This window comes from Lissotriton vulgaris, chromosome 2_1, assembly GCF_964263255.1.
Source record: "Lissotriton vulgaris chromosome 2_1, aLisVul1.2, whole genome shotgun sequence".
Taxonomy (NCBI): Eukaryota; Metazoa; Chordata; class Amphibia; order Caudata; family Salamandridae; genus Lissotriton; species Lissotriton vulgaris.
The window spans coordinates 535,879,811-535,904,194 of record NC_141687.1 but is presented as its reverse complement, the minus strand read 5'-3'; the positions used below and the strand labels follow the sequence as shown (position 1 = coordinate 535,904,194).

The 24,384-nt window shown below is 45.9% G+C and overlaps 1 protein-coding gene across 2 annotated transcripts in view; it reads right to left on the bottom strand.

The window, feature by feature from the left end:
• Positions 1-4,494: 4,494 nt before the first annotated feature.
• Positions 4,495-24,384, bottom strand: part of DBR1 (debranching RNA lariats 1) — an 80,563-nt gene continuing 60,673 nt past the window's right edge. For both annotated transcript variants that reach the window (XM_086955483.1, XM_086955484.1), the window contains exon 9: positions 4,495-5,466. In XM_086955483.1, coding sequence (XP_086811609.1) covers positions 4,785-5,466 — 682 coding nt within the window. In that variant the 3' untranslated portion in view covers positions 4,495-4,784. The remainder of the gene's footprint in view (positions 5,467-24,384) is intronic.

Here is a 24,384-nt window from a genome sequence, read left to right as displayed (position 1 = left end):
AATACATTGAAATGAAGAATGAAATCAGCAGTTGAAGATAAGTATCCTTTAATAAATCGAAGAGCTCAATAACATATAATCCAGCAAGTTCAGCATCACAGGAACAAAAGAATGCAAACACAACATACATAAATATACTCGAAACGAAATAGCCCCTCGAAGTTCAAAAAACTGTTCATGTACGTCAAATAACAAACACCAGCTAAAAAAACATTAAATTAGAGTTGTCGCTAACATATACATTACATATAAACGATAAAAAAATGAATTACATTTTATTTAAATAAATAACTAAAAAATAGTACAATCGCTAACAAAAAATGTCACTATTTATATAAATACACTCATAAACATTAATTAATCTATACATACTATGGATACTACTTTAAATTAGATTAAAAAAAATCACTTAGAAATAAAATCTTACCTGTCAAACGACGCAGCAACAGCACACGAACAAGCACACGCCTTCCGCGCACCACGATTCTCGATCTTCTGGGGACTTCCACCGTCGACGTAAGCAAATCGGAACACTACGTCAAAAACGTAGCGCTCCGATTGGCTACAAATAAACGTCAATCAAAAGTAATCAGTGACAACAGAAAAAAAACTAGAACGCTGACGTAGGTAGCGTCAAGGTGACGCATTGCGTCGGCCATTTTTAAATTATTACATTTAATACGGGAGTCAACAGACACAAAAACACACACAACACAACACATATTAAAAAACACAGTTTAATTACATAAAAACATACATAAGGAAGGACAACTCAAAAGGGAAGCTCTATCACATTTTATTAAAATCAACACGTATTAAAAAACACACACATTTAAATTACATATAAAGATACACACCCTCACCCTCCCTAACTCTCACCCTCACACCCCCTCAATCACCCTCACACAACATCACCCTCACACACAACCTCACACCCCCTCACTCACCCTCACACACCATCACACACCCTCAGCCTCACAACCCTCCCTCACACACACTCACACCCCCTCACCCTCACACACCCTCGCTCTCCTCACAACCCTCACACACACTCACCCTCGCACCCTCTCACCAACACCCCTCACCCTCACACACCCTTACCCTCATCCCCTCACCCTCACACACCCTAACTCTCACCCTCACCCACTCACGCACCCTCAGACTCCCTCCCTCACCCTCACACACCCACACCCCCTCACTCACCCTCACACACCGTTACACACCCTCACACACACTCACACCCCCTCACACATCCTTGCTCCCCTCACAATCTCACACTCACTACACCTCACACCCTCACCCTCACACACCCCCTCACCCTCACACCCCCTCACCCTCTCGCTCCCCTCACAACAATCTCACTCACTACACCTCACACCCTCACCCTCACACACCCCCCCCTCACCCTCGCACCCTCTCACCATCAACACCCCTCGCCCTCAAACACCCTTTCCCTCATCCCCTCACACACCCTTACTCTCACCCTCACCCACCCTCAGACTCCCTCACTCACCCTCACCCACTGTCACACACCCACACCCTCACACCCCCTCACTCACCCTCAGCCTAACACGCCCTCACTCACCCTCACTCTCCGCCACACATCCTCAGCCTCACACCCCCTCACTCACCCTCATATACACTCACACCCCCTCACCCTCACACACCCTCGCTCCCCTCACACCCTCAACACTCTCACTACAACTCACACCCTCACCATCAACACCCCTCAGCCTCACACACCCTTACCCTCATCCCCTCACCTCACACACTCTTACCCTCATCCCCTCACCCTCACACACCCTAACTCTCACCCTCACCCACCCACCCTCACACACCCTCTCACTCACCCTCACACACCCTCACCCTCACACACCGTCACACACCCTCAGCCTAACACCCCCTCACTCACCCTCACACAGTCACACACCCTCAGCCTCACACCCCCTCACACACACACCCCCTCACCCTCACACCCCTCATAACACTCTCACCCTCACTACACCTCACACACTCTCAGCCTCACACCCCCTCACTCACCCTCACCCTCACACACACACTCACACCCCCTCCCTCCCCTCACAACACTCTCACCCTCACTACACCTCACACCCTCACCCTCACACACCCTCACCCTCGCAACCTCTCAGCATCAACACCCCTCACCCTCACACACCCTCAGTCACCCTCACACTCCCTAACTCTCACACTCACCCACACACTCCCTAACTCACCCTCACACACCCACACTCCCTCACTCACCCTCACACCCCCTCACTCACCCTCACCATCACACACACTCACACCCCCTCACCCTCACACCCCTCAAGCCACAGATGGGTGTGCGATGGGAGGATGCTCAGCTTGCAGGGTAATGAGTTTGCTTCCTCCACCCCATTTCACAAATACACAAGAATACTTTACAATCAAAAGGAACTAATGTATGTGGTTTTCATTGTTAACTTGTAGATCAGAATAAAAAAAACTCTTCTCAAGGTTGCTATCTATTAACATTTTACACGAAGTGTTCCACTGGATACAAAGGTCAGGCAAGATAGATGAAGTGATGAGGTGGATATTGCTAGCGTCACACATACAGCCAAGGCAGACTGACTGTATTCCCTCAAGACATTTTCTGCTCAAACCAGGATATTAATAGTGAACATTATGCAAAAAGCATGCATAAAATAAAAATTAAAACAAATATTCAAAACCCAATAATTCACAATTTTAACAAGACTATGCACATTGGTGAGGTGGCAAAGGTTCAGAACTAAATTAGTCACATGTCCTCTTCCCTGTTGAGCTTGCGACATTTATAGACACAGAGGTTGGTCTACTTTGGGGATTGTCGTATGTGGGGGGGGGGGGGGAGGGGGTTGGTATTAAAGTCATAATCCTCACTAGAAACGCACTAGATACTAAGTAAAGTAATTGGATTAGGAGCTCTATAAATGCAAGACATATTGCATTGCTGTGCTTCTCTCCCCTGCTGCACTCTCCTGCTCTCTAGAGATGTGGTATAACAACAAGAGCTGCCATCAAAGTCACGTAAATACAAAACATGTTGCATTCCAAATGCTATAGGTGTCACATTCACAAAAGTTAAAACTATTGGCGAGTGAATGACAAAGCTATCAATTTAGCTATTTCAAAAATCAACACAAAAAAAAATTTCATTTACAAGACCAATAGCTCCAACTTTTCTAATGCGAGACCTATTGCAATTCCAATGCTTGTTTCTGTAGTGCCATATACCAAGGCTTGATCAAGCCAAGGAGCCTGGCTTTAACGTGCAATTGAATGCAAACCTAATTTGTGCAGGTTTAGGATTGCACGTGCTTCTAGATTAAAGCCTGACCTGCTCGCTTTGGCAAGTCTTTGTATTTACCAAGCCTAAATGATATTTGGAGGAGTATGGTAAGCTGTTAAAAAGGGAGTGGTCCACCTCCCACTCGATCCAGGGAGAAAAGACATGGTGCACAAAGTTGTAGCTGCATTGTCCAAGTACCAGGGAGAACAGCACAATCAACATTTATAGTGAGCACTAGATTACTCAGTAAGTTATAGCTAAGCACCCTCTGCATACACTTCTATAACCTACAGATCACAATGTTTTTTGTTGAGTTTTTATATAGTGCGAACTAGACTCAAAGATTTCAGGTATTGAAGCGCTTTACATGAGCAGGAGTTTTGTTCAGCACAGGGAGATTATGTGATTTGCCCAGAATCAATGGATGTTCAGCATTGATGCCGAGACTCGTATGCTGTGGAAGCCTCGCCTATTCTACTCCCATATTTTTTCATTGGCTGGTGTCATGGTCTTTGGTAAATGCTGGCTTCTAATTGATAATGAGGCTTGTGAGTCCCTCCTTGTTACCGCCCTGTTGCCATTTGTTACCCCCCATGAGACCTGGATCTTTTACTTGTGGCGTTACACGGTCTCCTTCATAAGTCGGTAAGCACTATTATTTTTTTTTGCAGCGCGGTCTGCTTTCACTTTAGCAGCCAAGCTGGTTTATTTTATTAATGTGCCTCCCGGTCCGAAACAGAGCATTTCTACTCACTAATCTAACAAGCATTTGAAGTGCAATAGGTCTCGCATTTACACGAGCTGGAGCTATTGACATTGCAAATAACAATGACTTATTTTTGTTTTAGTTTTAAAACATTTAAAAGGCATTGTCATTTACAATGCCAATAGCTAAAACTCGCGTAAATGCGAGACCTATTGCATTGTAAATGCTTGTTATCGGTTATTTACAGGCATCAGAAAGGGCACAAGGTAACTATTTTTCGTTATCTAACATGACCCTTCAGTGGAAATAACATTGAGAAAAGATAGAGAAAAAAATCCAGCAATACGCAGCTAAAACTTCTTATAGACAAATAAATCCCGTTTAACACATTTTAACATATCATACAACAAGGCGTTCTCTATGAAAGTTAAGAAAGACAAGACACAGAGCACATTAAAGTCAATCAGAGGCAAAATAAGAACAAAGACCAAGCTCTATGTTTTACTGTTGTATGAATCTCACTTTTCGCAAAGTAAAGTAGTTTTCCACAAAGCTACAAAACATTACCAAATTAAAAAGCAGCAGCACCTTTCTTATCAACAGAAAGAATATTAATTTTGTAGATACATGTACAGTATAAGGTGCTTCGAAATGCATATAAAACATGGTTTAAAAATCAGACCTCACATTACTAAAGGAGTGCATTCGACTCTCAGATTATAAAAAAATAGAAACATTTCCGACCACACTGTACTCTTCCGATAGTTAGTAGTCCTCTTCTTCATCCTTAGACGCATATATCGACTGATTCCGCCTCTTAATTTTTTTGATGCCACTATTTCCATTTTCATTCTCGCCGCTTAGCCGCTTCAAAGCGCGCTCCTCTGGAACCTTCCCCTCCCCTTCAGTCTGGCTGCTCTCAGAGAGCTCCAAATCATCATTGGTGGAGTCCATAGCCTCATCAGAAGACACAATCATAGAGTCCGGGAGGAGACGTATATCCGAAAAGTTGGTTGAGAAATCAGGAATGTGTTCTGGGGAAGGCTCCACAGACTGCAAGCTGATATCCCCATCACCAGCGTTCTGCTCAGTCTCATCCTCATCGTCATCCAACGTGATTTCGTCAGGGTTAATGGAGGTGGACAGGCCTGATGTGTCGGTGCTGTATTCACTGGGATCGTCAGCTGACCCAGTGCTTTCTACCTCCTCCTCACTGTCTCCTTCAACTTCTACCTGCCCAACCCTGGCATTAAGGTCGGTTAGGCCAAATTGAGCACAAAATTCAGTTGTCTGTGGGTTGATTATGTGAGCAGCTTCCCGCTGGTTCTGAGGCTTGTTTGGGTCATAACAGGGAACAGTGAGGCTGAAGTTAGTTGGAATGTTCAAGTCCTGGCCCAGATCAGCCACCACTTCCTTTTTTGCTTCTTCTGTGGCGCTATAATCCCACCTAAGGGGGTAATGAACAAAGTAAGTTACTGTTGCATCTGTAATTATTATTTTAGGTTTCACTTGCCAGTACTACAGAATACCAACTATGAAAGTGTGGTTCCTAGATATCGCATTTGATAAAATAAACATATTTAGCAGTACAGAGAGCTTACATGCAAGCCGCTCCTGCTATCAAAGATTGACACCCCTGGGCAACCCAAGAAAAGCCCAACATTGATCTGAAAGGAAACCAAGCACATAATTTCCCTATCTCCTAACAACTATCATAATGTTGTTGTAAATTGGATTATTAGGAAGGTATTAGGGCAATTTAAGTTCCAGCAAAATGATCATAATACACTTTCAGGATGGTTTGTCAGAATACAGCCTACAGAAATATTGTGTTATAAGAAACCCGTTCCATGGTGGGACTGATCATCGGAATCTCAAAATTGTTGCTTTGGAAGGGGTTCTTCGATGGGACAAACAAAAACACACACACACACAAAAACACACACACACACACACACACACACACAGAAAAACACACACAAACACACACACACACACATAAACACACACACACACAAATAAACACACACACACACACACACACACACACACACACAAAACACACACACCCCCACCCACCCTCCGGCTCTGAACCACGGTCCAAATTGCTTCATCTCTGAGATCGAAGACTTAGAAGCTAATAAGACAAAGCCTGGATGTAGCTTAGCAGCGCAGTACTGAAGGATCTGAACCTCCGGACAACAGGCTTAGTGGATGCAGGCTTAGAGGCACAGAAGTCTTAAAGTGCGCATGCCACGGAAGTGGCTGGGAGAGTTTGTGCTTGCGGGCTGGAGTAAACCCCCTCCCCCACTTCTAACCACCCTCTCACCTGCCTGGAGACCACAACAGCCTTATTTATTTATTGTAGAAGGCTCACCGACCCCCTGGGTTCTCTGCTTCAGTGGACGAGGGGGGTGGGCTCCCAGCGGGAGGTCGTGTTTCAGCATCCTTGTAAATATGGCCCCCAGTGCGCCTTATGGCTCCTCTAAAGCACCCAGCCCAATAAATGTGCCCGGAAATAGGCCAAACTATATAGGACTAAAAGGGACAAACAAAAAAGAAACTATAAAGGCACTCCATTGAAAGCAATCTGAATACCCAACTCAATAAATTTCTGCAGGACTCCCATGCCCTTAATCCAACTCAGTATGGGTTAAGAGTGGCCCACAGTACTAAAACAGCGCTTTTGAAATCTACAGAAGAAATCGGGACCATTCTGGACCAAGGTGGAAATGCAGTACTGATCATGTTGGATCTTTCTGCGGCCTTCGACATGGCCCATCACGCTTTGCTGATGGACCGTTTGAACAAGAAAAGAGTTCACGCTAATGCGTGGAAGCTTATTAAATCATTCCTCTGACAGAATTCACAGTGGCACTGGAGGAATTTGAAGCAGAATCTTTCTCTTTACCCTGTGGGGTGCCGCAAGGCTCCTCACTTAGCCCAACTTTATTCAATGTCTATGTGTCGTCACTAGCACCCCTAATTCAGACTTTCGGGTTCACAACAACGTCCCACGCAGATGACACCCAAATAGTGGTGACACTGCTTCTAGGGATCACTCACGAAACCAAATCAAGGTTGCATGAAAACAGTGAGGGTTTCGATGGCCCAAAACGTTTTAAAAACTTAACTCTGGCAAAACGGAGGTGGTGTTTGGTAACAACCCTACTTTCTGGATGCCTAAGTGCTGGCCTAAGGATATGGCTCCTCTACCTATGCCAATCAAGAAGGTGAAGAACCTGGGAGTTTTGATTGACGATAAACTAAATTTTAGGGACCAGGTAAACCAGGTTTCATCTGCCACATCGTTTATCCTCGAAACCTGCAAAAAAAAAAAAAGAAGAATGCCTCTCCTTCCGATAGACGCACAACAAACTGTAGTTACAGCACTTATGTCCAAATTGAATTATTGTAATAGCCTATACCTATCTATCCATAAGGGGTCTTTAAATAAACGAAAGATGTTGCAGAACGATGTGGCCAGACTCCTAACCACCAGACCAAAGTATGAGTCGATATCAGCCAAAATAAAAAAACGTCACTGGTTAACAGTCAGGAAACAAACTCAATTTAAGTCTCTTTGCTTGGTTTTCAAAGCCCTTCATGGAATCAGCCCAGAATTCCTCAAACATCGTTTCCACTGGTATCTTCCAAAGAGAACACTGCAGTCATCCAAGGCTAAACTCGTAAACGTCCCGCGGGTAAAGAAAAGTCAACTAGAGCGGCAGAAATTTTACCGTCAATGCGGCAAAACCTTGGAATGCTCTTCCTGTAGCCCTTAGAAACATGACCAATCTTTTGCCATTTAGGAAAGCACTAAAAACATGGCTCTTAGCCAATTGATTGGGTGTATTTTCCTCTCCCTCCCCAGCCCCAGCTGTTTCTTCACACCCTTTGGGTATCAGTTTGCACTCTATAAGAACACTTAACATTAACATTAAATTCACCCCAGTACAGAGACCTGTGCCTAAATCCAGCGTTTTTTGGCTCACCATGCCATTCCAGTTTGAACCCAGCCATATGCAAATCAGTCTTGACCCTGTGGCCCATGGGAACAGTCCAGCCCGAACTGCCAAGCCAGGTCCTCCCTTGACTGGATACAAGCATCCTAGGACTGGTTTCGGGCTTTCAGCCCTCATCAGCCAGGATAGCTTGATTCCAGTGGCACGGGGAGCACGGGGCTCACGTCTGAGCATACCGGTCCCACTTGGGGTGACATATGCAAAAACAACAGTTGATGGACAGAATGCAGAACAATGCCATCCATTCACCCCAGTACAGAGATCTGGGCCTAAATCAGTTGTTTCTTTAATAATAATAATAAATCCACATTTGTAAAGCGCACAATCACCCGCAAGGGTCTCTAGGCGCTGGGGGCCGTCGGGAAGATTAAGCAAGCTATTGCCCAGTCACATGGTGCTGAGCTAATCTGCCGCCAGTGCCAGGGATCGAACCGTGATCCCGCGTGCCATTCCAGTTTGAACCCAGCCATATGTAAATCAGTCTTGACCATGTGTCCCATGGGAACAGTCTAGCCCGAACTGCCAAGCCAGGTCCTGCCTGGACTGGAAACAAGCATCCTAGGACCGGTTTCGGGCTTTCAGCCCTCATCAGCCAGGATAGCTTGATTCCAGTGGCATGGAGGGCACTGGACTCATCGGTGCTGAAGTATCTAATTTTCGCATTATGGACTGCCGGATTGTTGCATTATGAAGTGCTTTATTTTTGCATTACGAACTGCCTGATTGTTGCATTACGAATTGCGTAATTTTCGCATTACGAACTGCATAGCATTGCATTAGGACTGCATTAAATAATCAAGAACGTCTCATTAATACTGCAAGAACCTACCAGTGCTTGTTCGCCTAATAACCGGCAAGTTTAAATATTACAAATACGCATTTGTTGTATTTTTATTGTGTGGTCTCATCGTATATCTATTTTTATATAAACATATAATTGTTTTTATGAAACTCGCTTTGAGTACATTTGTGGTGTTATCACTGAGTTACTGTGGGCGTGGTTGCAAATACTTTACACACTTGCCTTGGAGATAAGTCTGGCTGCTCGTGCCAAGCTACCGAGGGGGTGAGCAGGGGTTATCCGAGAAGGTGTCCTTCCTTTCCCTGACTTAGAAGCAAGGGTCCCTATTTGGCTTAAAGTACCTACCTCAGCCGACTAGAGACCCAGAGTTTTAACAGGTCCCTACTTGGGCAATAGTGCAACCCATTACCTACTGGAGACCCCAATTTTTTAACAGTATATATCGAAATGGTTACTTGCCATTAGGAGCAGTTTTACAGCCTGAAGATGATTCTGTATTGACATGATGTCATGTGAAATAGGGTCTAGTTTTACCATATAGTGCCTTGCACAACATAGAAAAGAAAACTATTGCTGAAGGAAGTGCCATAGAAGACACAGCCACTGATTGGTTTCACTTTGACTGGATGCCTTTGTGGCTGTCGGGCATTTTATGTTGCTCCTCTGTTGTGCCATGCAGGCGTTCTGTCATTGTGCTAAAAATACTGATAGTAAATCAGTAGGTATGAACTGTGCAGAAACTAGAATGTTCAGAAAGTCTATACACATGAAGGGTAGAACAGGGAATGGGGATAATTTAGCGCTCCTAGAAGTGCAGAGCTCACTGCGCCAGGACCACACTAACTGCAGACCACTACCATTACACAGTGCCAGGTTAACTTCCTACAAGTAAATGCCAACTAAAAGAAGGTTTAAATTTAGATACGCCTTCACATACACAATATACTTCACTTGATTACATGAGTGAGGAAGACGCAGGAGAGCCAATGTTCCTATGTGAATGACACCCCTTGGATACCTTAACTTGGAGACGGGCTTGCAAAGTACGCTGTAAGAGTTTTGTTTTAGAATGAACAATAGGAGGGAATGAAGCAGGGTCTAGTTTTACAATATAGTACCCCAGGCCCCTCCTGTCCAAATCTGAAGCATGAGAGTCTCAAATGTCCCTGCCAGCCCACAGACAGGGTTGTGCTAAATTGCCCATACTGCCTTGAGCGTCTACGGAGGCAGTATGCCTCATGCCCTCCTGTAATCTCAGATACATTTCTCCTATGAAGACCAATAACCTCAGGTCATTGTCTTTCTGATGAACAAGTCTCTTAGCCCCTGTCCTCTGCGTGCACATCTTTCTGTACATCGAGAAGATGAAGCAATATCAGGATGCATCGGTCATCTAGAAGAACAAGATGGGCTAAGAGTAGGAGTGGGGGCCAACTGACTTTCCACAGCTTCTTTTTACCTGATGTTTTGCTAGCTTTGGAAACTAAGATAGCGATATGGCTTAAAATAAACAAACTTTTGAAGAACTATGAACCCGACAAGGAGCTTCTGCTTTAAAGTTTCCAAGAAGTGACGCAAATTGTTTTCGATAAAATGATCAGCTTTTGTTATGTTCTGGGGTCAAACACGTGATAATGTTTATACTTTGCAGTCATCCTCATTTCAACTTGTAAAAGGACGGCCCCTGACCATCTCGTGGACCACCTTTCACAGTGGAAATTCGTGACGAAATGGTCCCAGCTACATGATTATTTAACATTAGATAAGGCCTCATTTTACTTTCATATTCAATTTCTTGCTCACTCTGTGTGAATTGCGAGTTTCTAAACTTGCCAAACAGCATGTTTTTCCTCTTAATTAGTGATGCGACTAGACACTTATTACTAGCTTGTTTTAAATAAATATTGTCAGACTCGATTCCTACTTCTCAGAAGTGTGTCTTGTTATTTCAGAGAGGTTTTTTTGGGTGAAGAGCCCACCTCCCAACACACTGGGTCCGGAATCATGTTTTGACTTCCTTCTCTTTTAGTTATTTATGGAGTGCGGGTGTTGTAAACCATGATTTGGTGCGACGTCAGACGGCACCCAAGAGGTTCCTGTGCGTGGTTGCCATTTTCAGATTTTTTTCTTCATCAGGCCTGGAAGCATGATGAAGAACTCTAAAGGATTTTTGGAAAGACACAAGGTTTACCACAGAAAAACACTGAAGAATACCAGAGGCCATTGAAATAGCAAAGAACAGAGAGGGGGAGCCTTCTCGACCCCAACCGGGGACGCCGCTTGAGAGCTCCAAGCATTTTCAGTTTATTTCCTTTCTCTCAGGAAAAATACTTCCTCTTCAGAAAAGCTCCGAAAACGTTGGTATTCTCTCAACTATAGATTTTCACTTTCATCCCTCTTCGTTCGGTTGGGCTGAGTGACAAGACACAAAACAGTGGATGGTATGCATTTGGATGGTCCTACATATACACAGCTTTCTTTTGAGGTAGATTTTCTTCTCACATGCTTTGTGGACTCTTGCAAGTATGTTGTTATACAGATACTGAATGAAAGGCTCTGCATAATACTATATAAACCACCACCACTCTGGATCACAGCACTGGCTGGAAGGCTTCCAGGGAGAAGAACGTTGGCATCATCACATTCATAGGGTAGTTACTATGAGATACTGACTGGGCAGCAAGGAAGAGCATTCCACCAATAAGCTGGAAGCAGGTGTTCATTACTGCACGACTGAAACCAAGGAAGGTCATACAGGACGAGCTTAGACTTGTTACCCAACAGCTGGTCTATATGTTCCTCGCAGTGGAGCTGCAATGACTGGGTAGTTTCCCTCATTGACACCTGCCGTACAAGACGCTTATGAATTCATCAAGCCAACACAGATCATTTGCCAAGAAGTCTGGTTGATAGCTGTTGCAAAGTCATCCTGTGTCCTTGGCACCCCCCAACTTTTTGGCTGACTGGAACTGGTGTAACTGACTGACTGACCCTGGGCTCTGTTTAACCAGGCCCAGTGCCAGTGCCAAGCTAAAAGGAACACATTACAATACAGTTAAGACACCCAACATACACTAGGGTACACTATGGTATGGTACCCCTCTAATTGCCATGACCTACCCCATAAGCCCCTAGTACGTAATAGGGCAGGGGATTGAAACTACCTAGAAGTCTCCAGTATCCTGGGGCATGGCAGTTTGGAGGCCAGCAGATTTTCTGCACTAGCATGTGTGCAGTGCTGTAGCCGGAGGTCAGTTTAAAAGCATCCCTGGTGGCCAGGACAACATTCAAACGTTAAATTGTGCCCAAACTCGACATTGGGGGTAGGGGCCCTTAAAAATGAAAAACCTACCATGTTTTTGCATATTAAGGACCCCCAGGGTCACCCCTAGGTATCCCAGGGGTAGGGGGGGGAATGGTAGGGGGGGGGGGGGGGGAGTTCAGTTATCTATAAGGAACACCCTTATAAAATGAGTTTTTATATGCCTGGGTAAAGTGAAAGTTTACATTTCACTCCCCACATTATATTAAAGAGCTGCTCAAATTCGACTTTGGTGCTAGAAGAATTGGGTAAAGAGGATCTGCAATATTTCTGGAGATTCAGAACCCCTGAAGTCTCCCATAGTTGCACAGGGGGTGGGGGTCCTGTAGAAATTAGGGAAATACTTATAAAATATGGTTTTATAAGCCCTGGTGCTGGAAAACTGGCCAAAGTCATTTATCCCATTGCAAACCCCATGGCCCAAAGGTTAACATGGTAGGAAGTGATTTATAAATAAATATTGATAGGAGAGGACTAGCCAGACCATTCAAAGACTTCCCAGAATGGTAGTAGTAAATCCAACAATATAATATTGTTAAATTTCCCCTAAAGTGTACATACAAGTTATGAGACTTTCTTGTTTGCAAGTCCAAATTCAGCCTTTCAGTGGTCTGCCCTGATTGGTCAGAGTTAAGTGGATTAGCCAGGCTGCTGGGAGGGCAGTGTGCTGATCTATAGGACTGCCAGGCCAGGAGGTGGCGTCGTAAACTATGCTCTAAGAGGGGAGGCGTGGGTTTCAGGTTCACTCTGACAGTCTTGACCCAGAGTCAGGGCTAGGATTATGGAAGGCATGTGCAGATGGTAGGGGGGGGAAGAGCCCATGTAAATAAGCCATCCCAGGGGGTGTGTTCAGCCAGCTCTTGCCTCCTTGCTGGAAAATAAGCCATTATGGATTTGGAAGAATGATGCACTCTGGGACAAACTAATGCCACACTCTACAGGATGTGGTCACAACTATGAGGAGTTGCCCTGCTCTCATTGGTTAGCAGTGACCTGGTGCTTGACCCAGAGAATTTTGAATAAGTATCTGAGAGGGGCAGAGCCCCCCAGATCTGCTGCTTGAAACTGAATAAAAATAAAGAAACCTAGGGGTCTAGAAAAGAGGAATTGTCTCAAACGGTCATAAAAGTTTTAACAATACATGAATGACTAGCACCTAGTTATAACGAGTGGGGCAACACTACCAAATACAATGTCTGCGGTGATTTGTGAGTAGAACCGAAAAGGTATTCATAGGATTCCCATCAAAAACTTGCGATGATCAATATTATCATTTGGTCATCCAGCCAAGGTAATAAAGTCTCTTGGTCATTGAGACCATCTTCTTACCTTGTACCATGGTCGGGTCACTGCCCACAAACACTTTTTGACCAAGTAGTATCAAACTGATGGGTTAGAGTGCAGTGCAAAAAAATCATAAAGGTGGTGAATGTTAAAACAGGATAGCGGACAGAAGAAACAAATTTATTAAAGATCTGGCCTGCTCCTAATTAAAAACAAGAACAGTGCAAGAAAGCAGTGTTAAACAAATTTGTGAATTTGACAATCAGACATAGCCTGCTCTTCAACTGGCAAGTCTTCAAGGACTAGGCTTATTAAGTTATAGACCATAGTTTAAGAGACCTCGTGAGAGGCCCGAGCCCTTAGTTATTTGAGGTTTCTTGAATGGCTATTGAACATGAAGCTACGGATAACGTTAGGAGTGTTCGTATTAGTGCAGATTAGAGTGGAATTAAGTTGTTTCACCTACTTGCATCATGCACCTGTATCCTTACTTTTCTAGAGGGTGGCCTCAAAATTCCTGAGTGTGTGTCCAGGTGAGGTGAAACCAAATCCCCAGTCGAGCTGGGTTAGTGTTATAAATCTTTATTTTTCTCACTAAGAGAAATATGAGTGGGACACGCTACATTTGAAATATTATGTTTGCTTTATGATTTGTGGTTTCAGATGCATTGAATCATCTGACACAGAGGATATGCTACTGAATTATCGTATCCTTTTTTAATTTTTCACTTTATTGTCTTTTGTCACCCGAGTTTTCTTCTAGTGACACAATCACTTTGCAGAAGCAACGTTTAGAACAGAGGCCCTGAAAAAAACCCTGGGTCTTCCCCATTTAGGCTGAAACATGTTGGCTCTTATGCAGTTATTGGTTTAACACTGCTTTCTTGCACTGTTCTTGTTTTTAATTAGGAAGAGGCCAAATCTTTAATAAATCCGTTTCTTTTGTCCTCTATCCTGTATAACATTCACCACCTTTATGATTTTTTTGCACTGCACTCTAACCCATCAGTTTGATACTACTTGGTCAAAAAGTGTTTGTGGGCAGTGACCCGAGCATGGTACAAGGTAAGAAGATGGTCTCAATGATCAAGAGACTTTATTACCTTTGTTGGATGACCAAATGATAATATTAATCATCGCAAGTTTTTGATGGGAATCCTATGAATACCTTTTGGGTTCTACTCACAAATCACCGCAGACATTGTATTTGGTAGTGTTGCCCCACTCGTTATAACTAGTTGCTAGTCATTCATGTACTGTTAAAACTTATGACAGTTTGAGACAATTCCTCTTTTCTAGACCCCTAGGTTTCTTTGTTGTTTATATTGGCTAAGGGGGTGTAAACTTAGGCTTGCTCATTAAAAACTCCCTCAGACCCTTTCTCCATCAGTATGTTGTGTTTGAAACTGAATGAAGCAAGAAGTGCCCGGCTGGAAAGATTTTGCTGACCTATGAAGACTGCACCATCTGAAGCTACAGCCCTGTGGATTACCTTGCTGCCAAAGGACTAAGAGTGGACTCCCTGCAAGCTACAGGTTAACAGAGCTCACCTGGAGAGCCCCACAAAGAATTCAAAGCCTGGAGTACCAGTGGATTTGTAAGGGTTTTGTTCAAGTGGATTGCGGAATTGAAGTTTCACACTTTCAAGGACCCTCTTGGAGATTCCAGAACCTTGGATTGTGTGTTGGATACTTTGGGACCCGCAAGCATAACTCCAGGAAGGGGTTCTTACTGGACCCCGCTTGCTGAAGAAGGCGGCCCACCACAGTGGTGAGAAAATTCTTTAGAACAATTTATAAAGGTGTGTCCCTGATAGAACAAGCATTTGCAATGCAATAGGTCTCGCAGCATTTAAGTTTGAGTTACTGGCATTGTAAATGACAATGCTTTGCATAATTTTTGTTTTTTGGTGTCCGTGTGTGCATGGCAGTGGTGGTGTCTGTGTGTGCATGGCAGTGGTGGTGTCTGTGTGTGCATGGCAGTGGTGGTGTCTGTGTGTGCATGCCAGTGGTGGTGTCTGTGTGTGCATGCCAGTGGTGGTGTGCGTGTGTGCATGCCAGTGGTGGTGTGCGTGTGTGCATGGCAGTGGTGGTGTGCGTGTGTGCATGGCAGTGGTGGTGTCAGTGTGTGCATGGCAGTGGTGGTGTCCGTGTGTGCATGGCAGTGGTGGTGTCCGTGTGTGCATGGCAGTGATGGTGTCCGTGTGTGCATGGCAGTGGTGGTTTCCCTGTGTGTATGCCAGTGGTGGTGTCTGTGTGTGCATGGCAGTGGTGGTGTCCGTGTGTGCATGGCAGTGGTGGTGTCCGTGTGTGCATGGCAGTTGTGGTGTGCGTGTGTGCATGGCAGTGGTGGTGTGCGTGTGTGCATGGCAGTGGTGGTGTCCGTGTGTGCATGGCAGTGGTGGTGTCCGTGTGTGCATGGCAGTGGTGGTGTCCGTGTGTGCATGGCAGTGATGGTGTCCGTGTGTGTATGGCAGTGGTGGTTTCCCTGTGTGTATGCCAGTGGTGGTGTCCGTGTGTGCATGGCAGTGGTGGTGTCCGTGTGTGCATGGCAGTGGTGGTGTCCGTGTGTGCATGGCAGTTGTGGTGTGCGTGTGTGCATGGCAGTGGTGGTGTCCGTGTGTGCATGGCAGTGGTGGTGTCCGTGTGTGCATGGCAGTGGTGGTGTCCGTGTGTGCATGGCAGTGGTGGTGTCCGTGTGTGCATGGCAGTGGTGGTGTCCGTGTGTGCATGGCAGTGGTGGTGTCCGTGTGTGCATGGCAGTTGTGGTGTGCGTGTGTGCATGGCAGTTGTGGTGTGCGTGTGTGCATGGCAGTGGTGGTGTCCGTGTGTGCATGGCAGTGGTGGTGTCCGTGTGTGCATGGCAGTGGCGGTGTACCTGTGTGCATGGCAGTGATGGTGTCCGTGTGTGCATGGCAGTGGCGGTGTCCGTGTGTGCATGGCAGTGGCGGTGTCCGTGTGTGCATGGCAGTGGTGGTGTCCGTGTGTGCATGGCAGTGGTGGTGTCCGTGTGTGCATGGCAGTGGTGGTGTCCGTGTGTGCATGGCAGTGGCGGTGTCCCTGTGTGCATGGCAGTGATGGTGTCCGTGTGTGTATGGCAGTGATGGTGTCCCTGTGTGCATGGCAGTGGCGGTGTCCGTGTGTGCATGGCAGTGGTGGTGTCCGTGTGTGCATGGCAGTGGTGGTGTCCGTGTGTGCATGGCAGTGATGGGGTCCGTGTGTGCATGGCAGTGATGGTGTCCGTGTGTGTATGGCAGTGGCGGTGTATGCAAAGCCATCACTTCGCTATCCCTTTTCAATCCAAAAACCAGACTCACAGGCCCATCACTCAAATGGATTTCATATTTCCCGATACTAATTCACCACTAATCCTTTTTGGGCTCTGGAGTAGCGTGCTACTCGCCGAAATGCGTTTCGACGCCTGCTCATGGGTAGTAAGCGCTATATAAATGGAAGTATAATTACAATAAACAGTGAAACATAGTAAAGGAGACAAACAGGAAGTGTTTCTTTTCTGTAGGTTCATTTTAAAAGGTATTTATATGCCCGTTTCTTATTAAGATCAGATATTTTTCAGTGGTGCGGTGCTAACGTTCACCATGCACTGAACTTTAGAAACCACTGTTATGTTTTTTTTAGGACGATAACAGTCTCGCAAGGTCAGTCTCCACCCGATCAGTGCAGTCCATTACAGTGTCCACATCTGCTACACAACAGTATCGAGTTATCTGTATCTCTACCTAGAATAAATACGGTGCTTCCGGTTTTCTGCGTGCAACATCCTATGCAGGTCAATCACTGTAGCGTGTGATGAATAAATCGCACTAAATACAAACCTTGCTTTGGGTGGCGTGTCGGCAGCACAGGGCTGATGACACTGACAGGATAATGACATCTCGACTCTGGCTTGATAATTTAGAAACCGACATGATGCAGTCTCCCTGGGAGGTATCTGATTCCCTCTGTGGCGAGGTGAACAGAATCCCCACGAAAGCTGCACATTTGATTTACCCCAAACAGCTGTGAATGTGGTTAGAACAATAGGTCGAAATGTGTTTTCCAGGGGTTGTCACGTGCGCAGATACTGCCTTTAACGGGCCCTGTGGGGCTAACCTCAATGAATTGGACAGATCTGACTCCCCTCCGCCCCCCTCCTTCTTCTACCTTCCATTGGCAGGTCCCGGCCTGTCAGATTCCCGCCCCTCCCCCACGCCCTTTGAGTTTAGCGCGCCTCATTATGCAGGAGCTGCGCCACTCGCCCCGTTATGATGTCTTGGGGCCTAAAACCATCATTAAAAAGCGGCACGTCGCAAGATGCGTTTTTTAATTATTATTTTTTACACTTTTTACGGCTAGTGGCATATTTAATTTTATATTGTGCGTCATTTTATTAACCTATGTCCTGTCCCGCCGCCTCCCCCAGGTTATAACCCTAATTTTGAAAAGCGATTTAATTACGAGGACTCTGAACACACAGACAGGATCGATAGGTGAAAAGCAGACAAGGGGGTGGCTTTGCCAGGTCCCCGGCTGGGAAGGGTTTGGGGCGCAGAGCGACACCAGAGCTCTGCCTTTCTCCCTTCCATGAGTGTGTAGTTCATCCAATGCAGACATTTCCTTCGTATTCTGGGATCTGGAGTTCTGGTATTATGGGTCCGTCAGGAGGGACTACAATTCCTCCCAGCATGCAACGGAAAATACCTGGACTTGATGAGCTATTCCTCCATGTAATCTGAGAGCCACGGGACTGAACCTGAAATGTAAAGGTTCCGTGCATTTTGAAGAGGCGCCAAATATTCATATGCAAAAGCACAGTACCGCACGCATCTTTTCAAGGGAATACGTAATACTCTAAACAGTAATTATGAAACCACATGAAACGACCTAAACAATGTCTTTCTGTGCTCATTTCTGAAGGGAAAACACAATGGAATACAGTGGTTCATTTGCCCTCAAACCTTAATTCCAGGACGGCGGCGTCGGAGGAGGGGGCGGGGAGGGGTGCTGTGACGTCAGCCTCGTTCTCGGAATCCATTGGCCCCGGCCTCGGATCTTCCACGCGCTGGAAGGCGGACATAATTCACAGTGACGCGGGGCTCTCCCTCGGGCGGAGCCCCGCGGAGAACACCGGACTGGCGGTAAGTGGGACGGGGGGCCGGTGCGCTTGTGTGCGCGAGCGTGTGTGTGTGTGTGTGTGTGACGGGGAGCGTGTGTGTGTGTGCGGGCGCAACGGGGGTCTCTGTATGTGTGTGTGCGTGCATGTGCGCTCCTGTGTGTGCGCATGCGTGCAGGGGGAAGTGTGCCTGTGTATGTATGCTGCGCTTCCCAGGAGACAGACACGGCGAGCGCGTTCGCGCGCGCGTGGCCAGCGGAAATCGCCTCCTTGAAGAGGCAATGCGCGTGGCCCAGGCTGTCTCCTGGGAAGCATGGTCCCTGACATAAGATCTCGGCGAGTACAGCGCTGACGCGCTGTATCGCTACGAGACCTAAAAACCGAAATGACTAAAAGGGGCACTGTTGGTTTTTAAGCACTAGAAGGAAAAATTCATATCTCTGGTTCCCTACAGTGGATTGTTTTAGTTTTGGTGTCATTTAAAAGATAAAAATATTATCTATTTTTATAAATTGATGTTGGATTTTTATTTTGTGTTGTGTCTTAATTATGTAGTGAAATGGTGTTTTTAAATGCTTTACATACCGGTCTTAAGTTAAGCCGGTCTGCTCGCAGCCACGTTACCAAGGGTTGAGCAAAGGAGTAATTTCTAAGACCTATGCTGATTCCCATCATGTGTTAGTGGTCTTATTGCCAGTGGCAGACCTACATTTGCCCCTACCAATAACCCACTTTCCAACAGTAGCGGTTAGCCTCTGTGGGAAAATGAATATAACTGCAAGGCTGGAATTCGAAAAAGCATCAAGTAGGATTTGTGGTAGTTGTCTCAAACACTATTGTATAGGGCAGTGGTCTTCAAATTCTTTTAATGCTGCCCTTGCGCCCAGTGTTTTCTTCAAATTCATTGGCAATGTTTAAGGAATATGCTACTTACCAGTATGCATCTGTTCTTGGCATGTAGGGCTGCGGACATTCATTTCTGTGCATAGATCGCCGCCTAGTGTTGGGTCCGGATGATTGCACATTGTTGTCCTGGAAGAGTCTTTGTAGTATCACGAGATAGGTGGCTCCTCCCTTGGACTACAGTGCGCATGGGAATCCTCTCCATGCTCAGATTGTTTTTTGCCATTGTGGCAGAGATGGAGTATAGTACAGTAAGAGATGTCCATGCAAAGAGTGAATGCTACAGCTGCGACAGGCACCGGGGAGGCGGGTGGGCGATTTGAATGTCAGCAGCCCTACATGCCAAGAACAGATGCATACTGGTAAGTAGCATATTCCGTTCGAGGCATGTGGGCTGCTGAATTCATATCTGTGCATAGAATGTATAGCAGTATCTCCCCTAGCGGTGGCTGCCTGTGCCAGCTGCAGCAGTCTGAAAAAGAGTTTTGAGAACAGCCTGTCCTACAGCACCTTGCTGTTTGGAATATACATCTACACAGTAGTGTTTGGTAAATGTATGTATGGTTGTCCATGTGGCTGCTCTACAAATTTCATGTAAAGGAATATTTCCTAGGAAAGCATGGATACCCCTAGTTTGCGTGTAGAATGCGCCCTAGGGGGAACTGTTAAGGTGCGTTTTGCCTTTAAGTAACATATCTGAATGCACTTAACGATCCATCTGGCTATACCTGATTTTGAAATAGGGTTGCCTTTGTCTTGTGGTGAGAAAGCAACAAACAACTCTTTTGTCCTATCTATATAGTAAAGCAGAGCTCTTTTGACATCTAGAGTATGCAAGTCCCTTTCAGCAACCGTCTGAGGGTTTTGAAAGAACACTGGCAGGTCTATTGTTTGATTTATATGAAAATGGGATACCACTTTTGGCATTAATTTAGGGTTTCGTTCTGAGAACTACTCTATTTGCATGTACTTGAATGAATGGCTCTTGAATAGTTAGGGCTTGCAGCTCATTAACTCTTCTAAGTGAAGTAATGGCAATAAGGAAAGCCACCTTCCAAGTAAGGAATTGTAGTTCGCATGAGTGTAGTGGTTCAAAAGGTGGTCCCATAAGTCTGGTTAAAACAATGTTTAGATTCCAGACTGGTGAAGATGGGTGCCTTGGGGGAATTACTCGTTTAAGTCCCTCCATAAATGCCTTAATTGCTGGCACTCTAAATAGTGAAAGGTGTTGCCTGTTTTGGAGATATGCTGCTAACACAGCTAGACGTATCTTGATGGATGAGTAGGCTAAATTGCAACGTTGTAGGTGCAAGAGATAGCAAATGATGTTTTGTGTCGAAGCGTCTAATAGGTTCATGTCGTTGTTACTGCAGTAAATGACGAAGCGTTTCCACTTAGCTGCATAACATGCCGTGGTAGTGGGTCTTCTTGCCTCTTTGATAATATTCATGCAGTCTGGAGGCAAGTTCAAGTATCCAAACTCTAGGATCTCAGGAGCCAGATCGCCAGGTTCAGCTGTTGCGGCCTGGGTGTTGGATTTCGCCATGGTTCGGAGTTACAAGACTGGGTGTTAGTCGCAGTCTTTGATGAGGCACCACTGACAGTTCTAGGAACGTCGTGTACCATGGTTGCCTCGCCCATGTGGGAGCAACTAGGATTAGCGTCAGCGAATGTTGGCGCATTTTGCGTGCCACTAGCGGTATTAATGGAGCTGGGGGGAAAAGCGTACGCAAATTTGCCTGACCAGTTCATCCATATCACATTGCCCTGCGACTGCGGATGTGGGAACCTGGCGGCAAAGTACTGGCATTTTGTGTTTTCGCTTGTGGCAAACAGATCTATCTCCGGTTGTCCCCACTGCCGGAAGAATGGCACATTGAGGTGAATCTCCCATTCGTGCATCTGTTGACTGTGCCTGCTGAGCAGGTCGGCTATTTGATTGTCTTTGCCTGGGTGGTGTTCTGCCATGAGAAGCAAGTTCCTCTGAATGGCCCATTTCCACATGCTTTGAGCTAGGTGCGACAGCTGTGGGGAGTGTGTTCCTCCTTGTTTTTGAATAGAATACATAGCTGTCATGTTGTCCGTCCGGATCAACACAGTCTTGTTGCATAAGTGTTTTTTGAATGCTTTTAGGGCTAGAAAGACCGCCGTCAACTCCAGAAGGTTGATGTGCATCTTTTTCTGTTGTATAGTCCATAGTCCCTGAACTGTGTAATACAGGACATGGGCTCCCCAGCCTAGCAGGGATGCGTCCGCTGTCAACACTATTTGTGGGACAGGCTCTTGGAACAGTCGTCCTTTGCAAAGGTTTTGTGGGTTCCACCAATGCAGAGAGTTGCATGCTCGACTGGTCACCAACACTAGGTCCCGTAATTGCCCCCGAGCCTGGTTCCACTGCCTTGCTAGGCACTCCTGTAGCGGATGCATGTGTAACCTGGCATGAGGGACTATGAATATGCACGAGGCCATCATGGCATGAGGGACTATGAATATGCACGAGGCCATCATGCCTATGAGTTGCATAGACACTCTAGCTGGCAATGAGTGTTGAGGTCTGAACTTTTGGATTAGCATTTGCATTCCGTTTATTCGTGCTGCATTCGGATATGCCTTCGCTGCTAGTGTATCTATTGTTGCTCCCAGGTACAGTTGGACGTGGGAGGGTTGCAGGTGCGCCTTCGGGTAGTTTAGCGAGAAGCCTAGGCTGTGCAGGAGATGAATGGTCTTTGACATGTGGCTGGCACATTGCTGGGCTGATGGCGCGTGTATTAGCCAATCGTCCAGATATGGGTACACATGAATGTGTTGTCTCCTGAGATGTGCCGGCACTGTTGCTAGGCATTTGGTGAACACCCGTGAAGCTGTTACACCGAATGGTAGGACTTTGAACTGGTAGTGCTGTCCTTGAATAGTGAACCTTAGATACTTTCTGTGAGCAGGGTGTATTGGTATATGAAAGTATGCGTCTTTAAGGTCTAGAGTTGCTAGGAAGTCTCCCTAGCGAAGCAGTGGTAAGACTTGTTGGAGCGTGAGCATATGAAAGTGCTCTGACAATATGTACAGGTTGAGGGGCCTGAGGTCTAATATTGGTCTGAGTTAACAGTCCTTTTTCGGAATGAGGAAGTATAGTGAGTATACTCCCGTTCCTTGGTGTTGTAGTGGGACTGGTTCTATGGCCCCCTTTTGTAGCATACTGATGACCTCTTGCTGCAGTAATGTTATATGTTTCTGCGACATGGGACGGTGCACAGGTGGTATGTTGGGTGGTGTTGACGTGAGTTTTAGGCAATAGCCATGTTGGATAATTTGCCTTACCCACCTGTCTGTAGTGATGTTTAACCAGACTGGCAGGAATTGCAGTAGTCTTCCCCCGACCGGTGTTATATGGTCTGGGGGTAGTGCCAAGAAGTCACTGTTTGGTGTTAGTGGAGGATCTATTGGCATTGCCTCCACAACCCCTGCCCTTTGCATTATTTCCTCTGTATCCACCCCTGTTTGTGTTTTTATTGTATGAGGATTGCGTATTAGTTTTGTAAGTGGAGGATTGCTGCGATGTGTTACGTCGCGCTCCTCCTCTATAACTTGAGCGAAGAAAGGAGTCTCTGTGTTGTTGGGACTGAAGGGCTCCCATGTACTTTGCCGTTTCGTTGTCCTTTTTCATTTTGTCCAGAATTGAGTCAACTGCTGGACCGAACAAGAAATCTGGATTTATAGGCTGGTTAAGAATTGTGGCCTGTACTTCATTTTTGAATCCAGATATGCGAAGCCATGCGTGCCTTCTAAGCAGTATGCTTGTGTTAATAGATCTGGTAGCTGTATCTGCTGCGTCTAGAGCACACTTAATGGAGGCATTGGTGATGAGCTTTCCCTCTTGTATAAGTTAATCTGCCTGCTCTTTGTAAGGCTCGGGTAAGTATTGGAGAAGTCCCTCTAAAGTATCATAGTGTGCCCAGTCATATCTGGCCAGCAAGGCCTGTGTATTGGCTATTCTCCATGAGTTTGCTGCTTGAGCTGCTACTCTTTTGCCTGATGCTTCTAAAATCTTAGACTCCTTTTTAGGAGGAGGAGCCTCTACAGTGGTTTGTGAATTTGCACGCTTTCGTGCATTGGATACCACCAATGAGTCTAAAGGCAGTTGCCCCTTGATGTACAAGGTCTACTGGTGCAGCCCTATACTTCTTCTCTATTCTAGGGTTGATGACACGTGCCCTAGCAGTGTCTTTGACGATGTCATTTGCGTGCTTTAGGACGCCCTTTAACATGGGGAGAGTTTTGACACTTCTTTCTGATGTTGCCAGCGTATCAAATAGGAAGTCCTCTTCTATAGCATCAGAATACATGTCTACATTATGGTAGCTTGCAGCTCTGTCTATTAAGGAGTTAAAAGCCACTGTGTCTTCTGTGGGTGATGGCTTAGCAGGTATACAGTAGGGTCTGTAATGGGTAGAGCCCCCTCATTGTCTGGCTCACCTCCACCCCCCCCAGCCCCACCCTCCCCTGGTTGTGTAATGGGGTCTACATATGGGTTTTGTAGATCTCCAAAACCCACATCTGCATCCTGATCTTGGTTGTAGTCAGAGTGTGCAGGTGAGTATGGTGTGTATGGAGTAGCAGGCATAGCTGGAGAGATAGGTTGGAAAAGAATAGGAGAGGTAGCACAGTCTCTCTTCTATTTGTGTGGAATTTTAGAAAAGCCTTCACTAGGCACTGGTCTTTTCTTCCTTTTATAAACAGTCACTTTCCCAGTATTTGGGTCAATATATAGTTTTGACTGATCTTCTGTGGATGGGTCTGGATGGATGATCTCCTCTTCCACAGTCTTTAGCCTTGGCACCGTAGTGTTTGGTTTGACTTTCTTCGGTTCGATGCCTTTACTCGGTTCAACCGCTTTTGGTGCTTGGATCGGTTTTTGAGGCT